Source organism: Loxodonta africana, chromosome 7, assembly GCF_030014295.1.
Source record: "Loxodonta africana isolate mLoxAfr1 chromosome 7, mLoxAfr1.hap2, whole genome shotgun sequence".
Classification (NCBI taxonomy): Eukaryota; Metazoa; Chordata; class Mammalia; order Proboscidea; family Elephantidae; genus Loxodonta; species Loxodonta africana.
The window spans coordinates 65,545,694-65,566,569 of record NC_087348.1 but is presented as its reverse complement, the minus strand read 5'-3'; the positions used below and the strand labels follow the sequence as shown (position 1 = coordinate 65,566,569).

The following is a 20,876-nucleotide window of genomic DNA, read 5'->3' as shown; positions in this document are numbered from 1 at the left end:
AGAATTTCTTATTAAATCATGCTTTATGTTCACAGAGCCCGTGGCTGGTGGTCAGAACAGATGTCACTTAATTTATATCTCTATCTGAACTAATACCTGGTGTCCTGGACACATTGCTAGGAGCCTTGGGAAATGCTGAGATCAGTGAGAATCAGTTTTTGCCCTCAGAGAGCTAAAATCTTTTGTGAAAGGGAGACCTGCAAAGCAATAACTGTCATACGGAATTGGGAAGGTCATGGATGGCTGCATGGGGGTGGGGGGGCCTTGAAGGAAGGACCTCTGAGGAAGCATTTCAATGAGAGGGAGCAGCACGAGCAAAGCCATGGGCAGGGAAGTGTGCTTGTGGAGCCTAGAATATGTAGACGGTGAGGTAAGAGATGAAGCCAGAAGGGCAGTTAAGGTCATGCTAGTTGCTATAACAGATAAACTGCACCCTGTCCCCCTCTCAGTGCCTTAACACAATTGTTTACTTCTTATTCACATAAAGTCCAAAATGATTAGCAGTAATTCAGAGATCCAGATTTCTTCCATTTTGAGGCTCTGCCATTTTCAACACAGAGTTTCTAACTCCAATAAGGGAAAAGAAATACGGAAGATCATGCATGGGAAGTTTTTATGGACCAGGCCTAGTAGTGGTGACTTTGCTCACATTCCATTGGCTAGGACTCAGTCACATGGTCTCATTCAGCTGCAAGGGAGGCTGGGAAAAGTGGGCCAGCTGAGAGCCCAGGAAGAAGAGGAAACAGGGGTGGTGACTAGCTAGCAATCTGCCAAAGCAGATTTATTTTTGAACTTGAAAAAATTATTTATTTTGCAAGGAAGGTTGTAATACAAAGCAAGTTTTTTTTGAGGTAACTTTTTATTTTGATGCAATATCAAACTTAGAAGTTGCAAAACTAGTATAAGGAGCTCCTATATATCTTTCTCCAGATTTACCAGTTGTTTAAATTCTGCCTCATTTGTGCTTCTCTCTTTCTGCTACATGTATATATACATACACACATACCCATGTATGAATTGTGTTGTGTAGGTGTGTTATGTTTATATATATGCATTTTTTATGAACCATTTGATAGTTAAGTTCGAGACATTGTGTCCTTTATCCCTAAATGCTTTGGTGTGTATTTCCTAAGAACAAAGACATTTTCTTACACAGCAGGTTTCCTAGTTTCTCTGTGCCTCATTTCCCTCATCTATAGAATGGATGGGGATAACACTAATACCGGCATCAAAGACTTGTTGTGACGAATGCACAAAGTGAGCGCTTGTCCTGGGAGCGGTGGCGATTGTTGTGACTGCTGGGACCATCCTGCCCCTTTCAGGTATCTGTGATGGGAATGCAGCTAATGACCTCACCCTGAAGGACGGCTCTGTGATGGGTGGGACCGAGGACCCTGCTCCCTTTCTGGACAGCTGGCAGGTGCCCAGCTCCCTGACCTCTGTAGGCCAGACCCGCTTCCGCCCGGATAGCTGCGCCACAGCTGACTGCTCGCCATGCCTGCGCATGGTGTCCAACCGCACCTTCAGCGCATGCCACCGCTTTGTACGTGCCCACTGGGTCCAGAGTCGGGGGAGACCTCCTAGGCTGGGGATGGCAGGATTTATCTGCACAGGGGCCAGTGGCAAGGGCAGGAAAGCGTTGATCTGGGTGAGCTCCCAGAGGTGTTGAGCTCGGGACTAGATTGGGAGCATGCGCAGGCTCGTGGTTCCCTCTGGGCAGGGCTGGGAAGATCTGGGCCCAGGAGTAGGGGTAGGGGTAGGGGTAGGGGTAGTGGTGGGGGTGGGGGTGGGGGTGGGGTGGGGGTGGGGGGGTGGGGGTAGGGGTAGGGGTAGGGGTAGGGGTAGGGGTAGGGGTAGGGGTAGCGGTGGGGGTGGGGTTCGGGATGGGGGTGGGGGTCGGGGTGGGGGTAGGGGTAGGGGTAGGGGTAGGGGTAGGGATGGGGGTAGGGATGGGGGTAGGGGTAGGGGTAGCGGTGGGGGTGGGGGTCGGGATGGGGGTGGGGTGGGGTCGGGGTGGGGGTCGGGGTGGGGGTGGGGGTGGAGGCAGGGACAGCACTGCCTGATACATGTGCCCAGGTCCCCCCGGAGTCCTTCTGTGAGCTGTGGATTCGGGACACCAAGTACGTGCAGCAGCCCTGCGTGGCACTGACTGTGTACGTGGCTATGTGCCACAAGTTCCACGTATGCATCGAATGGCGGCGCTCGGACTACTGCCGTGAGTGTGGTGGGGGCGGCGGAGGGGTCTCCTCCATTGCTACTGTGGTTCCCACCCCCCGGTAGAGTGGAAAAAGGCTCACAGACCGCAGGCCAAGACTGGGTTTTTACAGGTTTAATGATTCGTTCGTGCATTCATAGATTTATATTAATTAATAGATTATAAAGATTTTATAAATAAGATTTAAAATCAATCAATAAAGCTTAGTATAATTTATATTAATAAATTAGATATGATTTAGTTATTTATTTAATTATGTCACTTCTCTGAGTCTTTTTGCCTCACCTGTGAATTGGGACAACAATAATAGTCTCCTCTCTGGGTTGTTTCGAAGATGATGGGAGATAATGTGTGCAGGGTGCCAAACACACACCCATCACCTGATTACTATTCAGTAAATATCACTGTATTTTTACGTAAATAAATACACACCTTCTGTGTGCCAACCGCTCCCTCCTCCTCCGAGGTATTTTTGTAAATGCACATGCTAATTTTTTTACAGCAACAAGTAAAAAAGATTGGCATAGTGGCGCTTATGAAAATACCTCCCAGGGGGATGGAGTGGTTGGAAAACAAATGTAGAAGGTGCGTGTTATTTGTGTAAAAATACCGTACCGGCATACCTCAGAAATATTGCAGGTTCAGTTCCAGACCACTGCAATAAAGTGAATATTGCAATAAAGCGAGTCACACAAATTTTTTGGTTTCCCATTGCATATAAAAGTTATGTTTACACTATACAGTGGTCTATTAAATGTGCAATAAGCATTATGTCTAAAAAAACAATGTGCATACCTTAATTAAAAAATACATTATTGCTAAAAAATGCTAACCATCATCTGACCCTTCAGGAAGTCATAATCTTTTTGCTGGTAGAAGGTCTTGCCTCGATATCGATGGCTGCTGACTGATCAGGGTGGTCGTTCCTGAAGGTTGGAGAGGCTGTGACAATTTCTTTAAAATAAGACAGTAATGAAATTTGCTGCATCAATTGACTCTTCCTTTCATGAAAAATTTCTCCGTAGCATGCGATGCTATTTGATAGCATTTTACCCACAGTGGAACTTGTTTCAAAATTAGAGTCAGTCCTCTCAAACCCTGCCACTGCTTGCAACTAATCTTCTGTAATATTCTAAATCCTTTGTTGTCATTTCAACAGCATCTTCTTCACCAGGAGCAGATCCCATCTCAAGAAGCCGCTTTCTTTCCTCGTACATAAGAAGTGACTCCTCATCCGTTAAAGTTTTATCATGAAATTTCAGCAATTCAGTCATACCTTTAGGCTCCACTTGTGATTTTATTTCTCTTGCTATTTACACTACATCTGCAATTACTTCCCTCACTGAAGTCTTGAACCATGAGGGTTGGAATCAACTTCTTCCAAACTCCTGTTAATGTTGACTTTTTGACCTCCTCTGATGAATCACAAATGTTCTTAATGGCATCTAGAATAGGAATCCTTTCCAGAAGGTTTTCAATTTACTTTGCCCATATCCATCAGAGGAATCACTATCCATGGTACTTGTAGCCTAACGAAATGTATTTCTTAAATAATACGACTTGAAAGTCAAAATTACTCCTTGATCTATGGGCTGCAGAATGGATGTTGTGGTCAGAGGCATGAAAATAACATTAATCTCCTTGTATACCTCCATCAGAGCTCTTAGGTGACCAGGTACACTGTCAATGAGCAGTAATATTTTGAAAAAGATTTTTTTTCTGAGCAGCAGGTCTCAACAGTGAGCTTAAAATATTCAGTAAACCATGTTGTAAACAGATGTTGTTGTTCCATTTGTAGAGCACTGGCAGAGGAGATTTAGCATAATTCTTAAGGGCCCTGGGATTTTCAGAATGGTAGATTAGCATTGGCATCACTAGCTGCATTAGCCCCTAACAAGAAAACCAGCCTGTCCTTTGAAGATGTAAGCCAGGCATCGACTTCTGCTCTCTGGCTATTAAAGTCCTAAATGGTATCTTCTTTCAATTTAAGGCTGTTTGGTCTACATTGTAAATCTGTTGTTTAGTGTAGGCACCTTCATCAATTCTCTTAGCTGGATCTTCTGGTTAACTTGCTGTAGCTTCTACATCAGCTCTTGCTGCTCCACCTTGCACTTTTATGTTATGGAGATGACTTCTTTCCTTAAACGTCAGGAACCAACCTCTGCTAGCTTCAGACTTTTCTTCTGCAGCTTCCTCATCTCCCTCAGGCTTCATAGAATTGAAGAGAGTTTGGGCTTTGCTCTGGGTTAGGCTTTGGCTTAAGGGAATGTTGTGGCTGGTTCGATCTTCTAGCCAGACCATAAAACTTTCTCCATGTCAGCAATAATGCTGTTTCGCTTTCTTATCATTCATGTGTTCACTGGAGTAGCAGTTTTAATCTCCTTCAAGAACTTTTCCTTTGCGTTCACAGCTTGGCTAACTATTTGGCACAAGAGGCCTAGCTTTTCGCCTATCTCAGCTTTCAACATGCCTTCCTCACTAAGCTTAATCATGTCTAGATTTTGATTTAAATGAGAGACTCATGACTCTTCCTTTCACTTGAACAGTTAGAGGCCATTGTAGGGTTATTAACTGATCTAATTTCAATAGCATCATGTCACAGGGAATAGGGAGGCCTGAGGAGAGGGAGAGAGATGGAATGGCCAGTTGGTAGAGCAGTCAGAATACACACAAGATTTATCAGTTAAGCTCTCTGTCTTATCTGGTGCAGTTTGTAGCACCCCAAACAATTACAATAGTAACATCAAAGATCACTGATCACAGATCACCACAACAGATATAATAATAATGGAAAAGTTTGAAATATTGTGAGAATTACCAAAATGTGACACAGACACGAAGTGAGCACGTGCTGTTGGAAAAATGGTGTCGATAGACTTGCTTGACGTAGGGTTGCCATAAACCTTCAATTTGTAAAATACACAGTACCTACGAAGCACAATAAAATGAGGTATGCCTGTAGTTCCTTTCTGTTAATTTTTGCCCCTCTTTCTCTTCTTTCGATCTCTCCCCTCATTCCTGGAGGATGGACTTGAGATCCGCCTCATCCCCACCCTTTCCCTCAATTAGATTAGCATTGAGTAGTTTGATTTATAAAAGTGAACACATTTCAGAAAGGCTGGCAACAGCTCACAGGAAGACCACATCTCTCATATGACAGGTGATGAAAATCATCCAGAGTAATATTTTTTAAACGGTGAATCCTGATGCATTGGTGAGCCATGAAATCCATTTTTAAGGTTAGCACTAGCACTTAAAAAATGCATTAGAAGAGGACAGAACATACTAATGTGTACCACACACAGAAAGATGAACTATTATTATGTGAAAAAGTTTTTTATTTCAATGTATCAGTAATTCTGAATCCTGGCTACCCTTTTGAAATCACCTGGGGAGCTTTCAAAAGTGTTAATGCCTAGGCCCCACAACCAAAGACCTTGATCCAGTTGGTCCAGGATGGGGTCCTGGCAATGGTCTTTTAAAAGCTCCCAGGTGAGTTTTTGTGGTCAGGTTTCAGGACCACTGTCCTGCCCTATTGTCTATATTGGATCACAATGTAAAATATAATTTTTACAGTCAAGAAAGTTTAAAAAGCACTGATCTAGAGCAGAAGTTGGTAAACTTTTTTTTGTAAAAGGCCACATAGTGTATATTTGAGGCTTTGTGAGCCATATGATCTCTGTTACAGCTACTCAACTCTGCCATTGTAGAGAGGAAGCTGTGATAGACAATACGTAAGAGAGTGAGCATGGCTGTGCACCAATAAAACTTTACTTACAAAAACAAGCAGCAGGTTGGTTTTGGCCTGTGGGATGTATTTTGCTGACTCCTGATTCAGAGGAAGCAGGCAATGATGCCCAAACCCTCAATTTATGTGGTCTCTGCTGGGAGGCATCAATGATGCTCTGATCCCCTCCCCACCCTTTCCCGCTCTCTTGGCCCTTGGAGGGAAGACCTGGCTGGGTTCTGAGCTAGCCCTGGTGTCCACTGTGCCCCTGCAGCCTTCATGTGCTCCAGTGACTCTACATACCAGGCATGTGTGGTGGCCTGTGAGCCCCCAGACACCTGCCAGGATGGGATGCTGGGCCCGCTGGACTCAGAGCAGTGCCAGTTGCTGGGCGAGGGCTGCATCTGCTCTGAGAGCACCATCTTGCACCGGCGCCACTCAGCACTCTGCATCCCCAAGGAGAAGTGTGGTAGGTTCCTCCCCTCCTTGGGGCTATGCTCCCCAAAGCTGGCCTCACCCTAGGTCTCTTATGCCCTCCTCTGCCCATGGCCAAGGCCTATATGCTATCCCTTTGGATTTGCTTTTCAAGGGGTTAGTGTACCAGAGGGGGTCTCGCCTGGCCCGGGGCTGTCTAGGTCTTCTCACCTTCCTCAGTCTCCTGCCCCCTTGCTACCCCTGCAGCCTGCACTGACAGTGCGGGGGTGCCACGAGCCTTGGGGGAGACCTGGAACAGCTCGCTTAGTGGCTGCTGCCAGCACCAGTGCCAAGCTCCAGACACCATTGTCCCTGTGGACCTGGACTGCCCGGGGCCCCGCCCTGAGAGCTGCGCACGCTTCGGGGAGGTGGCCCTGCTCCAGCCCACTGAGGATCCCTGTTGCCTGGGAGCTGTTTGTGGTGAGTTCTTTTACATCCCTGAACCTCAGCTGTAAGACGGGGTTATGGACTTCAGACCTGCCCACTGACTTAATGGATTGGACAAGGCTTGGGAAATCAAAGTGTCTTGTGGGGTATAGATTGGAGGAGCGGAGAACCCCAGTCTGTGCAGCAGCTGTGGGTTATAAGGCAACATGGGGTAGTGGTTAAAGGCATGGACGCTGGGGCCAGGCACCTGGGTGGACTCTTATTCTACCACCTTGTAGCTGTGTGACCTCTGGCAAATCATCAAATAGCCTGAGTCTAAGTTGATTCACTTGTAACATGAGGATAATAATAGTACCTACCTTTGAGTTGTCATAACAATTATGTAAGCTAACACTGATTTAGGACAGCACCTAGCACGTGGCACATCTCCATGAATATTAGCTTCTGTTGCTCTTCTGTTCTGTCCTGGACCCTCTGTGTAACCCTTAAAGGCCCCTTCCTGGAGTATGGATCTTGGGGGCTGGAGGAGTAATGGGGGCCAGGTGTCTAGCAGTGCTGGAGGTCTGGAGCCATCCTGGCCTCAAGGTGACTGGTCCTGTGGCCCCTGGGCCAGTGTGTAACCAGACTCTGTGTGAGGGTCTCGCCCCAACCTGCCGCCCAGGACACCGGCTCCTCACCCACTTCCAGGAGGACTCCTGCTGCCCCAGCTACAGCTGTGGTAAGAGACCTGGGTGGAGGGGGGCGGGAGTAGCTTGGGGAGCCTGAGCAGGGCCTGGAGCCTGGGGAGAGGGCCTAGGGTGAAGGAGGAAAGACACCTCTGCCTACTGGGCTCTGGATAGAGATTAGGGCAGAGCTAGGGCAAGGGTCAAAGCATGGCCAGGCAGGCTCTCCTCCCAGCCTCTAAAGTCTGTCTTCTCCCCCAGAATGTGACCCAGACCTGTGTGAGGTGGACGTGATCCCCAGTTGCCGCCAGGACCAGATCCTGATTGCAGGCCGCCTGGGAGACTCATGCTGCACCTCCCACTTCTGTGGTGGGTGGACACAGCCATTGGCCAGCCCCTTACCATGTCTGCTCCAGGCAGCAGGCATGCCCAGATCACAGCCCCCCATTCTTCACCCCTGCTTCCTTGGGCTGCTGGGAGGACAGGGCGGGGGTCTTCAGGTGGGATGGGCACCTGAAGAAGGGTGAGATCACTGTCTGGAAAGAAGTGTAGGAGGAAGAGGAAACTGGACCCTCTTTATCCCCCTAGATTACTGAGCATGCAGAGATGGTGCTTGGTTTCTGTGAGAGACTTTGGGTGTCTGTGAGGAAGAACTTCCAGATTCTGATTCCAGGACAGGTCATATGAGGCCATGAAATGCTGTCACCAGTTTAGCTCCTGTCACACGTGGGTCATTGAGGAGCCTCCCCTCACTCAGTAACCTGCTCTGTACCAAGCCCTCCATGAGGGGAACTGCTTGTGACAGCAGTGGCCCCTCCTCCCCCTCAGCCTGTGGCGATTGTCCAGACCCGATCCCCGAGTGTCAGGAAGGGGAGGTGCTCACCGTGGACAGGAATACCACAGAGCTGTGCTGCCCTCTGTACCACTGTGGTGAGTTGTGGCTGGACTCCGGGGCCTCAACAGGAAGGGGGCAACATGGACCTCCATATGCCCACTGGACCCCTACACAAAGTCCTCACTCCCAGGACCAATGGGAGCCAAACAGGGAGTGAGAGGGAGCCCCCAGATGCTGAACTCCAAAGCACAGAGGAGCGAAGCCATGATGAACCCAGGGCCCCATGAAAAAGCTGGGCCAGACCATGAGGGTTGGCTGGTAGAGGGTCCTGGCTTTGATATAAATGGCTGTGAGGCTTGATAAAGAGGTTCACTGCCCCCTCCATGGAGGCCCTAAGGGCAGGTGGAGGCCTCGGTTGAGGAACAAATGATTAGATCCCCCAGCCCCCACCAGCACTAGCATGCAGTTCTCACGCACTGAGTCCAAGGCCCCTGCTTCAGGATCCCTTTCCTCACTGTGTTACCATAGTTCCTGCTCATGGGGGCTGTATACCAGAACCAAAACTCAAACCAAACCCGTTGCTGTCGAGTCGATTCTGACTATAGGGACCCTGTAGGACAGAGTAGAACTGCCCCATAGGGTTTATAAGAAGCAGCTGGTAGATTCAAACTGCTGACCTTGTGGTTAGCAGCCGAACTCTTAACAACTTCACCACCAGGGATCCCTATACAAGAAGGTGCTGCATTTTAAAGCCTCTGAAGCTCTTTTATTTTGCAATGATACATAAAAGTGGGCCCTTTCTGATATTTTTACTGGACACTGAGAACTTAAACATAGTACAGCTAGGATTATGGACTTTTAAGTAAATCTACCTACCTACCTATCCGTTGCCATCGAGTCGATTCTGACTCATGGAGACCCTATATGACAGAATAGAATTGCCCAATGGGGTTTCCAGGGCTGTAAATCTTTACAGAAGCAGGCTGCCACACTTTTCTCCCAAAGAGCGGCTGGTGGGTTCAAACCACTGACCTTTTGGTTAGCAGCCTAATGCTTAATCACTGTGCCACCAGGGCTCCTTAAGTAAACCTGATGGATGACAACTAATAAAATGGTTAAACTTAAATGATTCTGTTTACAAAAGTTGCTTTGCACACTGATTATAGAAACCCCCTCGCCCCCACATAAGCCTCAATTTGCACAGAGCAGTATAGGTGAGAACTCAGCCAGGGACCCCAAGGGCAACTCTGGTTGGTTTAATGTTGAGAACCAACTTTGCACCAAGGTAGACTCCCATGGACAATTCCCCAAATGACGTGGGCACACCTGCCAATCAGTGCCCACTGGAGTCTCAGTGACTTTGCACATAGTGTTTACAAAACTTATCAGAGCAGAGGTTCACCATCCTTCATCCTCTCTCTTCTCCAGCCCCATCTCTTCTTCATGTTCTCTTCCATGGTTCCCCAAGAGGTAGCCTGGTAGACGGAATGAATACAGGCCACACAGTCAGCCAGTCGTGGTTCTGAGTCCCAGTTCCACTGTTTACTAGCTGTGTGACTTGTGGCAAGTTACTGACTCTCTGAGCCAGGGCCCCTCATTTGTAAAATGGTGCTAACGGTATCTACCTTGAGGGGCTGCTGTGAAGATCAGAGGTAATATATACGAAATACTTAACAGCCATTAGCATAGGTGCTTAATAAAAGAAGGCTATTGATAGTAGTATCTGCTCACAGTCTTTATTATACTTCTATTATCATAAAAGCACTTTATGCACATTGTAGAAAGTACAGTACCCAAGTAAACATAAAAAAATGAAAACACTAATCTTCCTTACCTCCTAGATATTCCACTGTTGACACTGTAGTTCATGTCCTTCCAGATAGTCTCTGTGCCTTTATATGTGTGTATGTGTTTTATCAAAATGAGATCGTACTGTACATGCTCTCTTTTAGCCTGCTGTTTTCAGTTAATGGTCTTTACCTTCCATGTTAATAAATTTTCAACTCATCTAATACCCAGTCCATGTCTGTCCAGGTTTGTCCAATCCAGGATCCAATCTAGAACCACACATCATAATTATGTCTCTTACGTCTCTTTTAATTTAGCACAGGTCTCTCTCTTCGTAAATCCAAATCTTACAGCCTGGGCTGTGGTCCTACAGAAAGTCTCACCTCTGGATTTGTCCAGTTGCTTTCTCTAGGAGCTGTTGACATCGTTTCTCTATCCTCTGTGTTTTCTGTAAACTGGAAGCTAGGCTTAGTGGATTCAAGTTAAAATATCTGACTAGACAGTATGTGAGCTTCATAGAACATCATCAAATCAGGAGATGCATACTATCTGGGGGAGGGGGCAGGCAGGAAAAGAAAGGGCGGAGAGGGCCAGGGTCTCCATACCAGATGGTACTGGGGCACTGATGTTAATGTTGGCCCTGGATTAGGGTGATGACAGTCTGATCCTTCCATCTAATGTTTACATTTTTCTTCTTTTGACCAGAAGGTAACCTGTTACTTTGACACTGTACAAATGTCCAGCTCCCCTCCACCCACCACCTCACTTTTTTTGAAGCACCAATCAATAATCCTTGCCTGTGCTAATAATTTTATTAATAAATCTTACAGTTTTCAAGACCCTCACCTTCAGGGCCAACCCTTGCACGTCCCGTTCCCACCAAAAAATGGTGCCCAGAGAATTCCCTCACTCCTTGCATTTGTCTCTCGATAAATGAGAATGATTGAGGGGTCTTAAACTAAGAGAAGTCAGCCTAAAGGATAGAAGAAAGGACTGTGAACCCAGAGTGTAGCATCAGCTGAAGCAGGGCTGGTTCTGGGTCAGCTACAAATGATGGTGTTTCCACAGGGTATGAAAAGTCGTGTTGCCTTATGGAGGGAGGCATTCCCTGGCAGCAGAGCTTACCATGGTCACTGGGTCATGTCTCACAGGCTCTCAGGGTGACAGAGAATCTAGGGGAGGGAGGCCCAGTTTAGCGAGTTTAAAGTTCTGCCATTGTTGTTAATACCTCTCAAGTGAAAAGTAGTTCTGCAGGGATACTGGGAGAGCCCAGACTCCTCCCCTGAACTCCAGCCCCAGAGGGTGTCTGGGGGCAGTAGCGGGGCCTGTGGAGGAGCTGGTTGGTGGAAACGGTTAACACACTAAGCTGCTAACTCAAAGGTTGGAAGTTCGAGTACACCCAGAGGTATCTCAGAAGATCTACTTCCAAAAACTCAGCCATTGAAAACCTGATGGAGCACAGATCTACTCTGACACACACTAGGTCGCCATGAGTCAGAGTCAACTTGACAACAACTGGTTTGGTTTTTTAAGGAAGAGCTGGGAGGTACCCCTTCTCAGCCTATGTTACATTCATGAGGATTCACCCTTCAAGGGGCCTTGGGCTGATGTGTCTCCTGCCTCCCCTCCCTCCCAGTGTGTGAGAGCTTCCGCTGCCCCCAAGTGCAGTGTGGCCTGGGCACGACCCTGGTAGAGGTGTGGAGCCCAGACCGGTGCTGCCCCTACAAGTCCTGTGGTAAGTCCCTAGCCAGGAACCCCCCGACCCCGAACAAAGGCTGGAGATCCAGGCTGGGACCCTGCTGTGGCCGGGGAGGGGGTGGGGAGGGAACTAGGCCCCACCACTGTCAAACTTCCCCAGCTCCAGCCCCTTCCAGAGTCACCAGAGGAAGGCACCAAATTGCCTTCTTCCCACCTGTATCCACTCTCTGAGTGCTGAGCACTCTCACATCCTTTTCTTCCAAGGATAAAAGAAGGACATGAGAAAGTCCCTTGTTTCAAAAAAGGTTTTCCTTTGTTAAAACGTCTTTATTGCAATTGTCTGACAGCAAACAGACTTTTTGTTAAAATTCACCTCAAACACTTTTGGGAAGCAGGTGGGAACATCAGTGATCAATAATGAAAGCCAGTGAGTTCTATATAAAAATGTTATTTTAAAAAGGTGTGAGAAATGCTGTTTTGCATTTAGATATTTTGCTTGTCTTTTTTCAGTCCTTACTAGAATATACACTTCATGAGGGCAGGGTTTTTTGTCTGTTTTATACATTGTTGTGTCTTCAGAGCACAGAACAAAGCTCAGTATATAGTAGGCACTTAAAACTATTTGTTGCCTGAATGAGTGACTCAGAAGAGTATTCAACAGTCACACTTACCTTGAGCTCTTAGTCCTTGAAGCTAGAGCTGGTATATCCCTTATATCAGTTAGTGGTGCCTCAGCAAACAGCTTGCACACAGGTAAGACTTGGAGAGGCAATGCTGAGCTTTCTGGAACATATATTTGGGAAATATAAGTTGGTTAGAAGTTTCGCCCTTTCCATGTTTATCCCTGGAGAAGCCTCACATCTGTTCTAGAAGGGCCACAGGCGGATGAATCCCAGATGACAAAAAGAAACCTGTGACTGGTCTGTCTGCCTGCCTGTCCCAAGTCTGGGTGTGGAGCTTGGTGCTTAAGACCCATTACTGCTCTACCCATCCAGCCAGCCAAGGGAGCTGCAGCTCCCACTTAGAGATGGAGGGAGGCTGAGATTTTGGCTCCTCACTCCCCCGACTCCCTCACCCTAGGCTGGGGCTGGGGCTATGCCAGAGAAGGGGCTGTACCTGCAGTGAGGGGCCTGGGAGGCCCAGGGGCCCTCTACCTGGACATCTCTGGTGAGGTGAGTCCTGGCCCCTCCTGTTTTTCAGAATGTGACTGCGACACAATCCTGGTGCCCCAGTGCCATCTGGTATGGAGACTCTGCTCCTCCCCACCTTTCCTTTCCTGCCTGCCTCCTCCCCTAGAGACCCTATTTCCTTACCTTTACAAAAAGCCCTTGATTGCAAGTTGGCATGCTTGTTCCACGTTTTACCACTGGCTTTCTGAGCACAGTGTCCTCATCTGTAAAATGGGCACGATCATGCTTCAGAGTTGTGATGAGGATTACGTACAAGGAGGATTAAGATGGCAGTGATGATGGTGATGATAGTGATGAAGATGGCGAAGATGATAATTAGGATGGTAGCTGATGTTTACTGAGAGCTAACTATATGCCAGGAACGTTTCTAAGCCTTTTATGTGTAATATGACATTAATTCTCATGACAACCCCATGAGGTGGATTCTGATTACCTCAGTTATACAGACAAAGAAGCTCAAGTTCATGAAGCCAGTAGAGCACAGAGCCAAGATTTGAAACCAGGAAATCTGCCTCCAGCAACCATGCCCTTAACCTCCAAGCTACATGGCCACCGTGGTTGTCGTTGGCTGCTGTTGAGTCAATTCCCACTCATAGCAAGCCTATATGACAGAGCAGGACTGCCCCACAGGGTTTCATAGGCAGGTCTTCTGCACAGTGGCTGGTGGGTTTGAACTGTGGACCTTTCAGTTAGCAGTTGAGCACTTAAGCAAAAATAAGAAATGCAACGTTATGCTTCTATCATTTTCTGGCTTACACATACCTCCCAGGAAACCCTGGTGGTGTAGTGGTTAAGAGCCATGGCTGCTAGCCAAAAGGTTGGCAGTTCGAATCCACCAGGTACTCCTTGGAAGCCCTATGGGGCAATTCTACTCTGTCCTATAGAGTCACTTTGAATCAGAATTCACTCCCAAACAACAGGTTTGGTTTTTTTTTTTTTTTGGTTTACATACCTCCCTCCCCACACACACACAATACACATTTCCTCTCATTTTGTCCTCTGCCCTACCACCTTCTTCTCCTTGTAACTGTGAAGAAGGAGGGGAAAAAGTGTGAGCCAAGCTGGGCCACGGGTCCATAGCCACTCAACGCCCCCTCACTGATGTGGCCATTGGGTACTCAGGATGAAAGGAGAAGCCTGTGGCCCTGGGAGAGGACGTCAGGGAGTGCTCCCCAGCGAGGAGGCTTGAGAGCCACACTTGACCTTTTCTGGATTGCCTTCTGCCGCAGAAGGGTGACTGAGCTTGTAGGGTACCAAGAGCCCCCAGGCCCGCCAGCCCCTCTCTGCCCACTGCAAGGAGATGACTGACACAGACAGGGGCCCAGGCAGTACACTGCCCCCTGAGGGTGGGGCAGGCCTCCCCACTAGGGTGCTGACCGCAGCCTCTTCGTCCCCCCCTCCCTCCCCGCCCCAGTGGGAGAAGTACCAGTTGGACGAGGAGTTCATGCGCAGTGTGGAAAACGTGTGTGGCTGCGCCAAGTACGAGTGCGGTGAGTGGGGTCGGTGAGCCAGGGCTGGGGCCAGCAGGCTGGGGCGGGTGTGGTGGCCGGGCTCTCAGTGACTGTTGCCACCCTGCATGCCTGTCCAGTGAAGGCCCCTGTGTGTCTGAGCCGTGAGCTGGGGGTGATGCAGCCGGGCCAGACAGTGGTGGAGCTCTCGGCTGACGGTGTCTGCCACACCTCCCGCTGCACTGACGTGCTCCACCCGCTGACCGGCTTCTACCAGATCAACACCACCTCGGTGCTGTGTGACGTCCGCTGTGAGGCGGTAGGCGCAATGCGGGATGCGGCGTGGGGAGGCTCTCCTTGAAGGCTCTAGGTGCTCCAGGGATCAGAAGGCTCAGCCAGGCCCTTCCTTGCCCCAAGCTCCCTCAGACAAGTATAGGAAGTGACATCAAAGGGAACCTCAGAGATCTCGGTAGAAGGTTCTGGGCAAGGGGCCTGGGAGAGGCCAGGAGAGAAACAGCAAGAGTGAAAACACAGGTTTAAGACCTGGAAAGGGTGGGTATTGGACAGAGAACACACATTTGTTAAGCACCTACTCAACACCTTGTACATTCCCTATGCTTTCGGATTATGTGTTTGTGTTGCTGCCATTGGTTGAGCAATTCAGCATGCCCAGTACCCAGGACAGTGACTGGCTTGTAGTAAGGGCTTAATAACTGTTAGTTGAATGAAAGAATAAATGGCGTTGGAGTTATTCCCATTTTGCAGATGAGAAAGCTGAACCTTAGAGAGGTTCAATCTCACGTCAAAATTCCATGGGAACTGGGACTCAAATTGAGGTCTATCTGGAACCCAAGCTGGTGCCCTCAATCACTAGAAGTGCTGCCTCTCAAGGGGTCCACTAGGGCTGGGAGCAGCAACAGCAGTAAGGGAGGCCGAGAGTGGATATTAAGAACATCCTGCCTGCCTGAGATAGGAGGCTGGGGTTCCCCTTCCTAAGCACCTATGGGGGCCCTTCTCTGGGCTCTGAGACAAGCAAGACTGTGGAAGAGGCAAGAGAGTGGAGGGGTCAGGTGAACACATGGCTAAGGACCCCACCCTTTCCTGCAGAACCAGGAGTACGAACACCCACGGGACCTGGCAGCCTGCTGTGGCTCTTGCAGAAACGTGTCCTGCCTCTTCACCTTCCCCAATGGCACCACCTCTCTGTTCTTGGTAAGCAGCCTCATAACTGCCCACCTGGGAAGATGTCCCAGACAGGGAAATTGAGACTTCAAGGAGTTAGACACATCTATGACCAGGGCCCTCTCTGGCTCCCAGGTCAGGGCTGGGAACAGATGGGCTCTGGGCAGTGCCAGATCCTGGACTGCAGCTGTCCTCGGAACTGTACCCTATCAGTTCACTTAGGCCATCCATGGGGACTCTCCCCACCTCTGTGCCCTCCAGCCTGGGGCATCCTGGATCACAGACTGTGCCCGCCACCACTGCAGCAACACTCCCCTGGGCGCCGTGCTCGTCCGCTCACCCATCAGCTGCCCACCACTTAACGAGACCGAGTGCGCCAAGGTCAGGGCCTGCCTCCTCCTCCTGCCGCATGGCCTTAGGCGGGGGCCTCAGCTTTCTTACTGGGGGAGGGGTGTTCCTGCTTGCAGGGCGGTGGAAAGAGGGATTCCCGAGAGCCCGGGCCCCATCACCACCCCCAACCCATACATCTGTCCTTGCATTTTTGCTCTGACCACGTCACACCCCAATCCTTACACATCACGTGACCACACACAGATGCACTCACACATACGCTGTCATATGTCTAGGCAGACTCAGACGTACACCAGCACAGGTAGTCTGCCATGCTCACAAATACCACAACCCCCACAGGGATATATGCACACTCAGCATGCTGGCACACACACTCTGCACAGTCACACCAAGGTGCACATTCAGGCTCACCCCTACACACACATGCACCACACAGATGTCATGGTCCAGTCCTGTGATAGACTGTTGGGTGCGTGACACTAGCAGGGATAGCTGTCTGTGCGGGCACACCTCAAAGAAGAGGATTTCCTGGAAGGCTTGGGGATAGCATTGAATTATTAACTTCCTGAGATTAATATTGGACTTTTGACCATTTCCGATTCTTACCTAGAAAACAAATACACACATACCCAGTCATACTCATACATACGATCACATGTGTTCACTCAAATCACACATATATGCACACACACTGTCACATACATGCTTGGAAAATCACATACTGAGCACCTACTGAGACCTACACTCACACATGTGCGTACACACATGTTCACGTACATATTTCAAAAAACCATGCACAGACATATTCAGACCCACACTCACACACACTTATTTACAAGAATGTCACATCCACTGTTTCATCTGTTTCACAATAGAGAAGGGCTGTAAAGGATAATTGTCCCCATTTTAGAGATGGGAAAACTAAGCCCAGAGGAAGGGTGACTTATCCAGAGCTGAGATAGAGCCCAGGCTGCTAACTCAAAGCACCGTCCCTAGTGCAGGGAAGCACTGATGGCAGTGGGGCAGGCGGTGAGGGACATGACAGCCGCCACAGAAAAGCCCCTCTGGCCAGGGGCTGACGGACAGCAGGGCCTGGAGCTTCTGCCCTAAGGCATCATGGGAGCATAAGAGTCAGGACCCTCAGACTCTTTTTGCCTATTTGCTAGGATCTTGGCATCTGGCCCAAGGGGCTCTCCACTCACCTCCCCTCCTCTTCTTCTAGGTCGGGGGCTCAGTGGTACCTTCCTTGGAAGGGTGCTGTCGGACATGTGAGTGATTGTGGTCGAAGCCAGGGCTGAGGGTCTCTAGTGGGGGAATAGAGTGTCATGCTAGGGTTCAGAGTGCCAGCTTCCTGGCCTGGCACCTACAATGGTGGCTCTTCAGGGGACAGCCGATGAGGGATAACCCCTGTCACAGGGCTCAGACATTGGCACAAATATGCAGGCGGCAGAGACCACACTCACACCCCTGTCCCAACACAAGACCCTGCTTCTTGTTGGAGACAGCCAGGGGGCATTGGGCTCAGGAGGTCAATAGCTCACCAGCCACTCTGCCTTCTCCTGTCCCTGCCAAGACCTGCAGCCCAGATACTCCCCACATGAATTCTCTCTTGAGGTCAGGAACACTGGTCTTAGAAGTACCTCCTAGGTGGATTCAGGCCTATAGGGTCCCCGACTGAGTCTGAGTGAGAGCTCTGTGTCTGTCCTTACACCCTGGCTCCTGGGTCCCGGCACACCCAGAGCCAGCAGCCCCCAACCACACACATACATGTCCCAGGCAGCTTTAGGGCCTCTTCCCACATGCCCCTAGAGCCCTCAGACCCCTTCCTAGGAGGGCCGTACAATTTGGGACCCTTTTATATCCCTGACACATCCTATGAGAAAGCTGGGCCCAGTGCCTCATTAGCTGATCTCTGACCCACAACCTCAGGCTCCCTGAATTCCCCATGTGCTCCCATGTGACCTGTGACCCATGTCCCCTCTTCCCAGGTTCCCTGGGGACTCTGCTTCCCCGTGGTCCCCGTTAGCCTCCCCTCTCCTCCATGGGTTAGTGTCCATTGCCGCCCAGGTACTCCTCTCAGAACCCCGTGGATCTGGAGGCCGGCAGCCGCGTTGCTATTTCCAACAATTCCCTTTTGCTAGGTGGCCCTCAGCTCTGGGGCAGGGGAGGGCGATAGCCCTGTTCCTGCCTCTGGCAAAGGCAGTCAGCCAACAGTGCATGCTGGGTAGCCAGCCGCCTCCCTTGGGCTTGCATGTGTATGCTTCAGCAGTGGCTGCTCACCTGGCGCCCACCTGCTGGCCCCCAATGCTGCCACCTCTTTGCTCCTCTTGTCACTCAGCTTGTCACGGTCCAGGGCCCAGAGGGAGCCTTCTGGGAGTAGAAAGTAGGACAAAGTGGACATAGCTCTGGCCAGGAGTCCTCCAGCCAGGCTGGTAGGAAACTTTTGTGGTGAGGCCCAGAAACCAGAAGAAGGGATTCTACACCATTTCGAGCAGGCACCTGGGGTTACAGAGTCCACGCACCCAGCAAATACTTACTGAACACCAACTATGTGCCAGGCACTGTCGTGGGCATATAGACAAAGCAATAAACAAGGCAGATAAGTATCTCGATCCTCATGCAGCTTACATCTGAGTAGGAGAGACAGAATAACAAGTAAAACACATAATAGGATGGGTGCATCAAGTATGGGGGGTGCTGAAGCTTATGCAGTTTGGGGGTGTCCTAATTAAGGAAAAAAACGTATAATTACAAATCCAAATATAGGTGTGAATGTGAATATTTATTTAGAAGGAGAAAAGAAATCACAACAAATTGTGGAAGGAACTTGTGCAAAAGAGGGGCTCTGAAGCTTAAGCTTCAACCACGTAGTTATCGGTGTTCTCTGATAGGATGGTGATAATGCGCTGGATAAAATAAAGCAGGGGAGGGGGCAGGGAGGCAGCACTGGGTGGAGGGAGAGAGTTGCAATTTCAAGAAGGGGGATCAGGAAAGCCCTCACAGAGGAGAAACTGGAGCAAAGAGCTGGAGGAGGTGAGGGTATGAGTAAACCAAGTACTGGGTTGTCTGTGGGAAGCACCATTCAAACAGAAGTTTCCTGCTTGGCTGCTAACCCAAAGGTTGGAGGTTCGAGTCCACCCAGAGGAGCCTCAGAAGAAAGATCTAGTGAAGAACTTCTAAAAACTCAGTTACTGAAAACTCTATGAAGCACAGTTTTATTCTGATACACATGGGGTCACCACGAGTTGGAGTCGACTCTGGGGCAACTGGTGAACAGCTCTGTGAGACAGGCAAACCCCTGGCCCCAACTGATAGATGTGGAAACTGAGAGAACCTGCTATGTACAAGCATTGTATTGGGCGTTGGGGTTTCCATTCCTTCAGGAAATTGCAGAATCTTCATGCTAAAAGCCTTTTCAGAGTAGGAGGGATGAAGCTAGAGAGGGGTGTGGACATGCCCAGGGTCAACGACAGGGCTTAGAGACAGGTGTTGGGGCTGGGGTGGGTGGCAGGCTGCCCCATCCTCAAATCCTCCCCTTCCCTATCTCATGGCCCCCTAGGCCTGCCATACCCGCCATCCCAGGCACCTTCCTCTGTCTCACCTGCTCATGATGTTCTGTCTCTGCCTCCCTGACTCCATCTCCTTCCAGGGCATGTGGGTTAAAAGGCTTTCCCCTGATGGGGTGGGGCTCTTATGCATGGGCACTAACGCTGGAAGAGGGACCCTCCAGCATGACACTAACTGCCGCAGCCTGGCCCATCCTGCTGCCCCCAGGGAGCTCATCTTGGCCATGGCTGCCTCACTCACCCTGTTCCCCCCAGGTAAGGAGGATGGGCGCTCCTGCAAGAAGGTGACCATCCGCATGACCATCCGCAAGAACGACTGCAGGAGCAACACTCCTGTGCGTGGCACCAACATCACGGTGGGGGTTAGGGGGAAGGTAGCCAAAGCTGGGGTGGAGGCAGCTTTGGGGAACGGGAGTTACACTAGCTGCCTCACTGGCCCGTCCATCCCCAGGTGAACCTAGTGTCCTGCGATGGGAGGTGCCCATCTGCCAGCATCTACAACTACAACATCAACACCTATGCCCGCTTCTGCAAGTGCTGCCGTGAGGTGGGCCTGCAGCGGCGCTCTGTGCAGCTCTTCTGCACCACCAATGCCACCTGGGTGCCCTACACAGTGCAGGAGCCCACCGACTGTGCCTGCCAGTGGTCCTGAGGCCTGGGGGCTGGGGCTGGCTGGACCACCTCTGCCACTCCCACTCTCTGGTCCAGCTGGCCCAGTGTGTGTGCATGTGCAAAGGAGGGGGCCATTATGGGTGGTAGAGATCTAGTATGTGCTGAGCGTGGAATGGTAGGCAGAGGTACACAAGGTGACCAGAGGGGCCACACCCACCCATCCTGGCTCCTTCTCTGGGCTTCCCATCCCCCATCCATGGGAAATTGCCACAGCTGAGGGCTCAGGGAACTCAACTCCATCCCTGGCTCGAGGTCAGGGAATGGGCCCCTGATCCACGGGCAGCAGCCTTGCTCATCTGTGACTCTGGCTGCCAGGTTTGGTAGAGGGGGTGAGAGCTCTCCTGAGAAGATGGGGCTGGAACTGGACCCAAGATCAAGCACAGGGTCAGGACACAGTGGCCCATTCTCTTTCTTGGCCTTTTTGACGACAGAACTACAGACAAGGTGAAAGGAAAGGAAGCTTCAACTGCAACATGCAAGCCTATATGTAGATGCTCAGAAGGACTTTGTAAAAGCCAGAGGGTGGGTTCCCTGGGTCCAGGTCATCTCATCCAGGTCTGTGAGGTCAGGCTGGGGTCTGCATGCCTCTGCGCAGAGACCAAGTGGACTCAGTGACCTTGAAGTTCTCTGAAGTCCTGATATTTTGCTACTGACATTGCAATTTACGAAAGGGCTTAGAGG

General features: G+C 50.0%; 1 protein-coding gene across 1 annotated transcript in view; it reads left to right on the top strand.

Moving 5' to 3' along the window:
* OTOG (otogelin) overlaps nucleotides 1-20,175 on the top strand; it is an 81,512-nt gene extending 61,337 nt beyond the window's left edge. Inside the window, exons 41-56 of the mRNA XM_064289450.1 lie at nucleotides 1,323-1,543; nucleotides 2,077-2,215; nucleotides 6,217-6,411; nucleotides 6,624-6,836; nucleotides 7,417-7,521; nucleotides 7,727-7,834; nucleotides 8,294-8,395; nucleotides 11,725-11,823; nucleotides 12,987-13,027; nucleotides 14,391-14,466; nucleotides 14,565-14,743; nucleotides 15,532-15,636; nucleotides 15,868-15,987; nucleotides 17,180-17,225; nucleotides 19,779-19,858; nucleotides 19,975-20,175. Coding sequence (XP_064145520.1) covers nucleotides 1,323-1,543; nucleotides 2,077-2,215; nucleotides 6,217-6,411; nucleotides 6,624-6,836; nucleotides 7,417-7,521; nucleotides 7,727-7,834; nucleotides 8,294-8,395; nucleotides 11,725-11,823; nucleotides 12,987-13,027; nucleotides 14,391-14,466; nucleotides 14,565-14,743; nucleotides 15,532-15,636; nucleotides 15,868-15,987; nucleotides 17,180-17,225; nucleotides 19,779-19,858; nucleotides 19,975-20,175 — 2,030 coding nt within the window. The remainder of the gene's footprint in view (nucleotides 1-1,322; nucleotides 1,544-2,076; nucleotides 2,216-6,216; nucleotides 6,412-6,623; nucleotides 6,837-7,416; nucleotides 7,522-7,726; nucleotides 7,835-8,293; nucleotides 8,396-11,724; nucleotides 11,824-12,986; nucleotides 13,028-14,390; nucleotides 14,467-14,564; nucleotides 14,744-15,531; nucleotides 15,637-15,867; nucleotides 15,988-17,179; nucleotides 17,226-19,778; nucleotides 19,859-19,974) is intronic.
* Nucleotides 20,176-20,876: the final 701 nt, after the last annotated feature.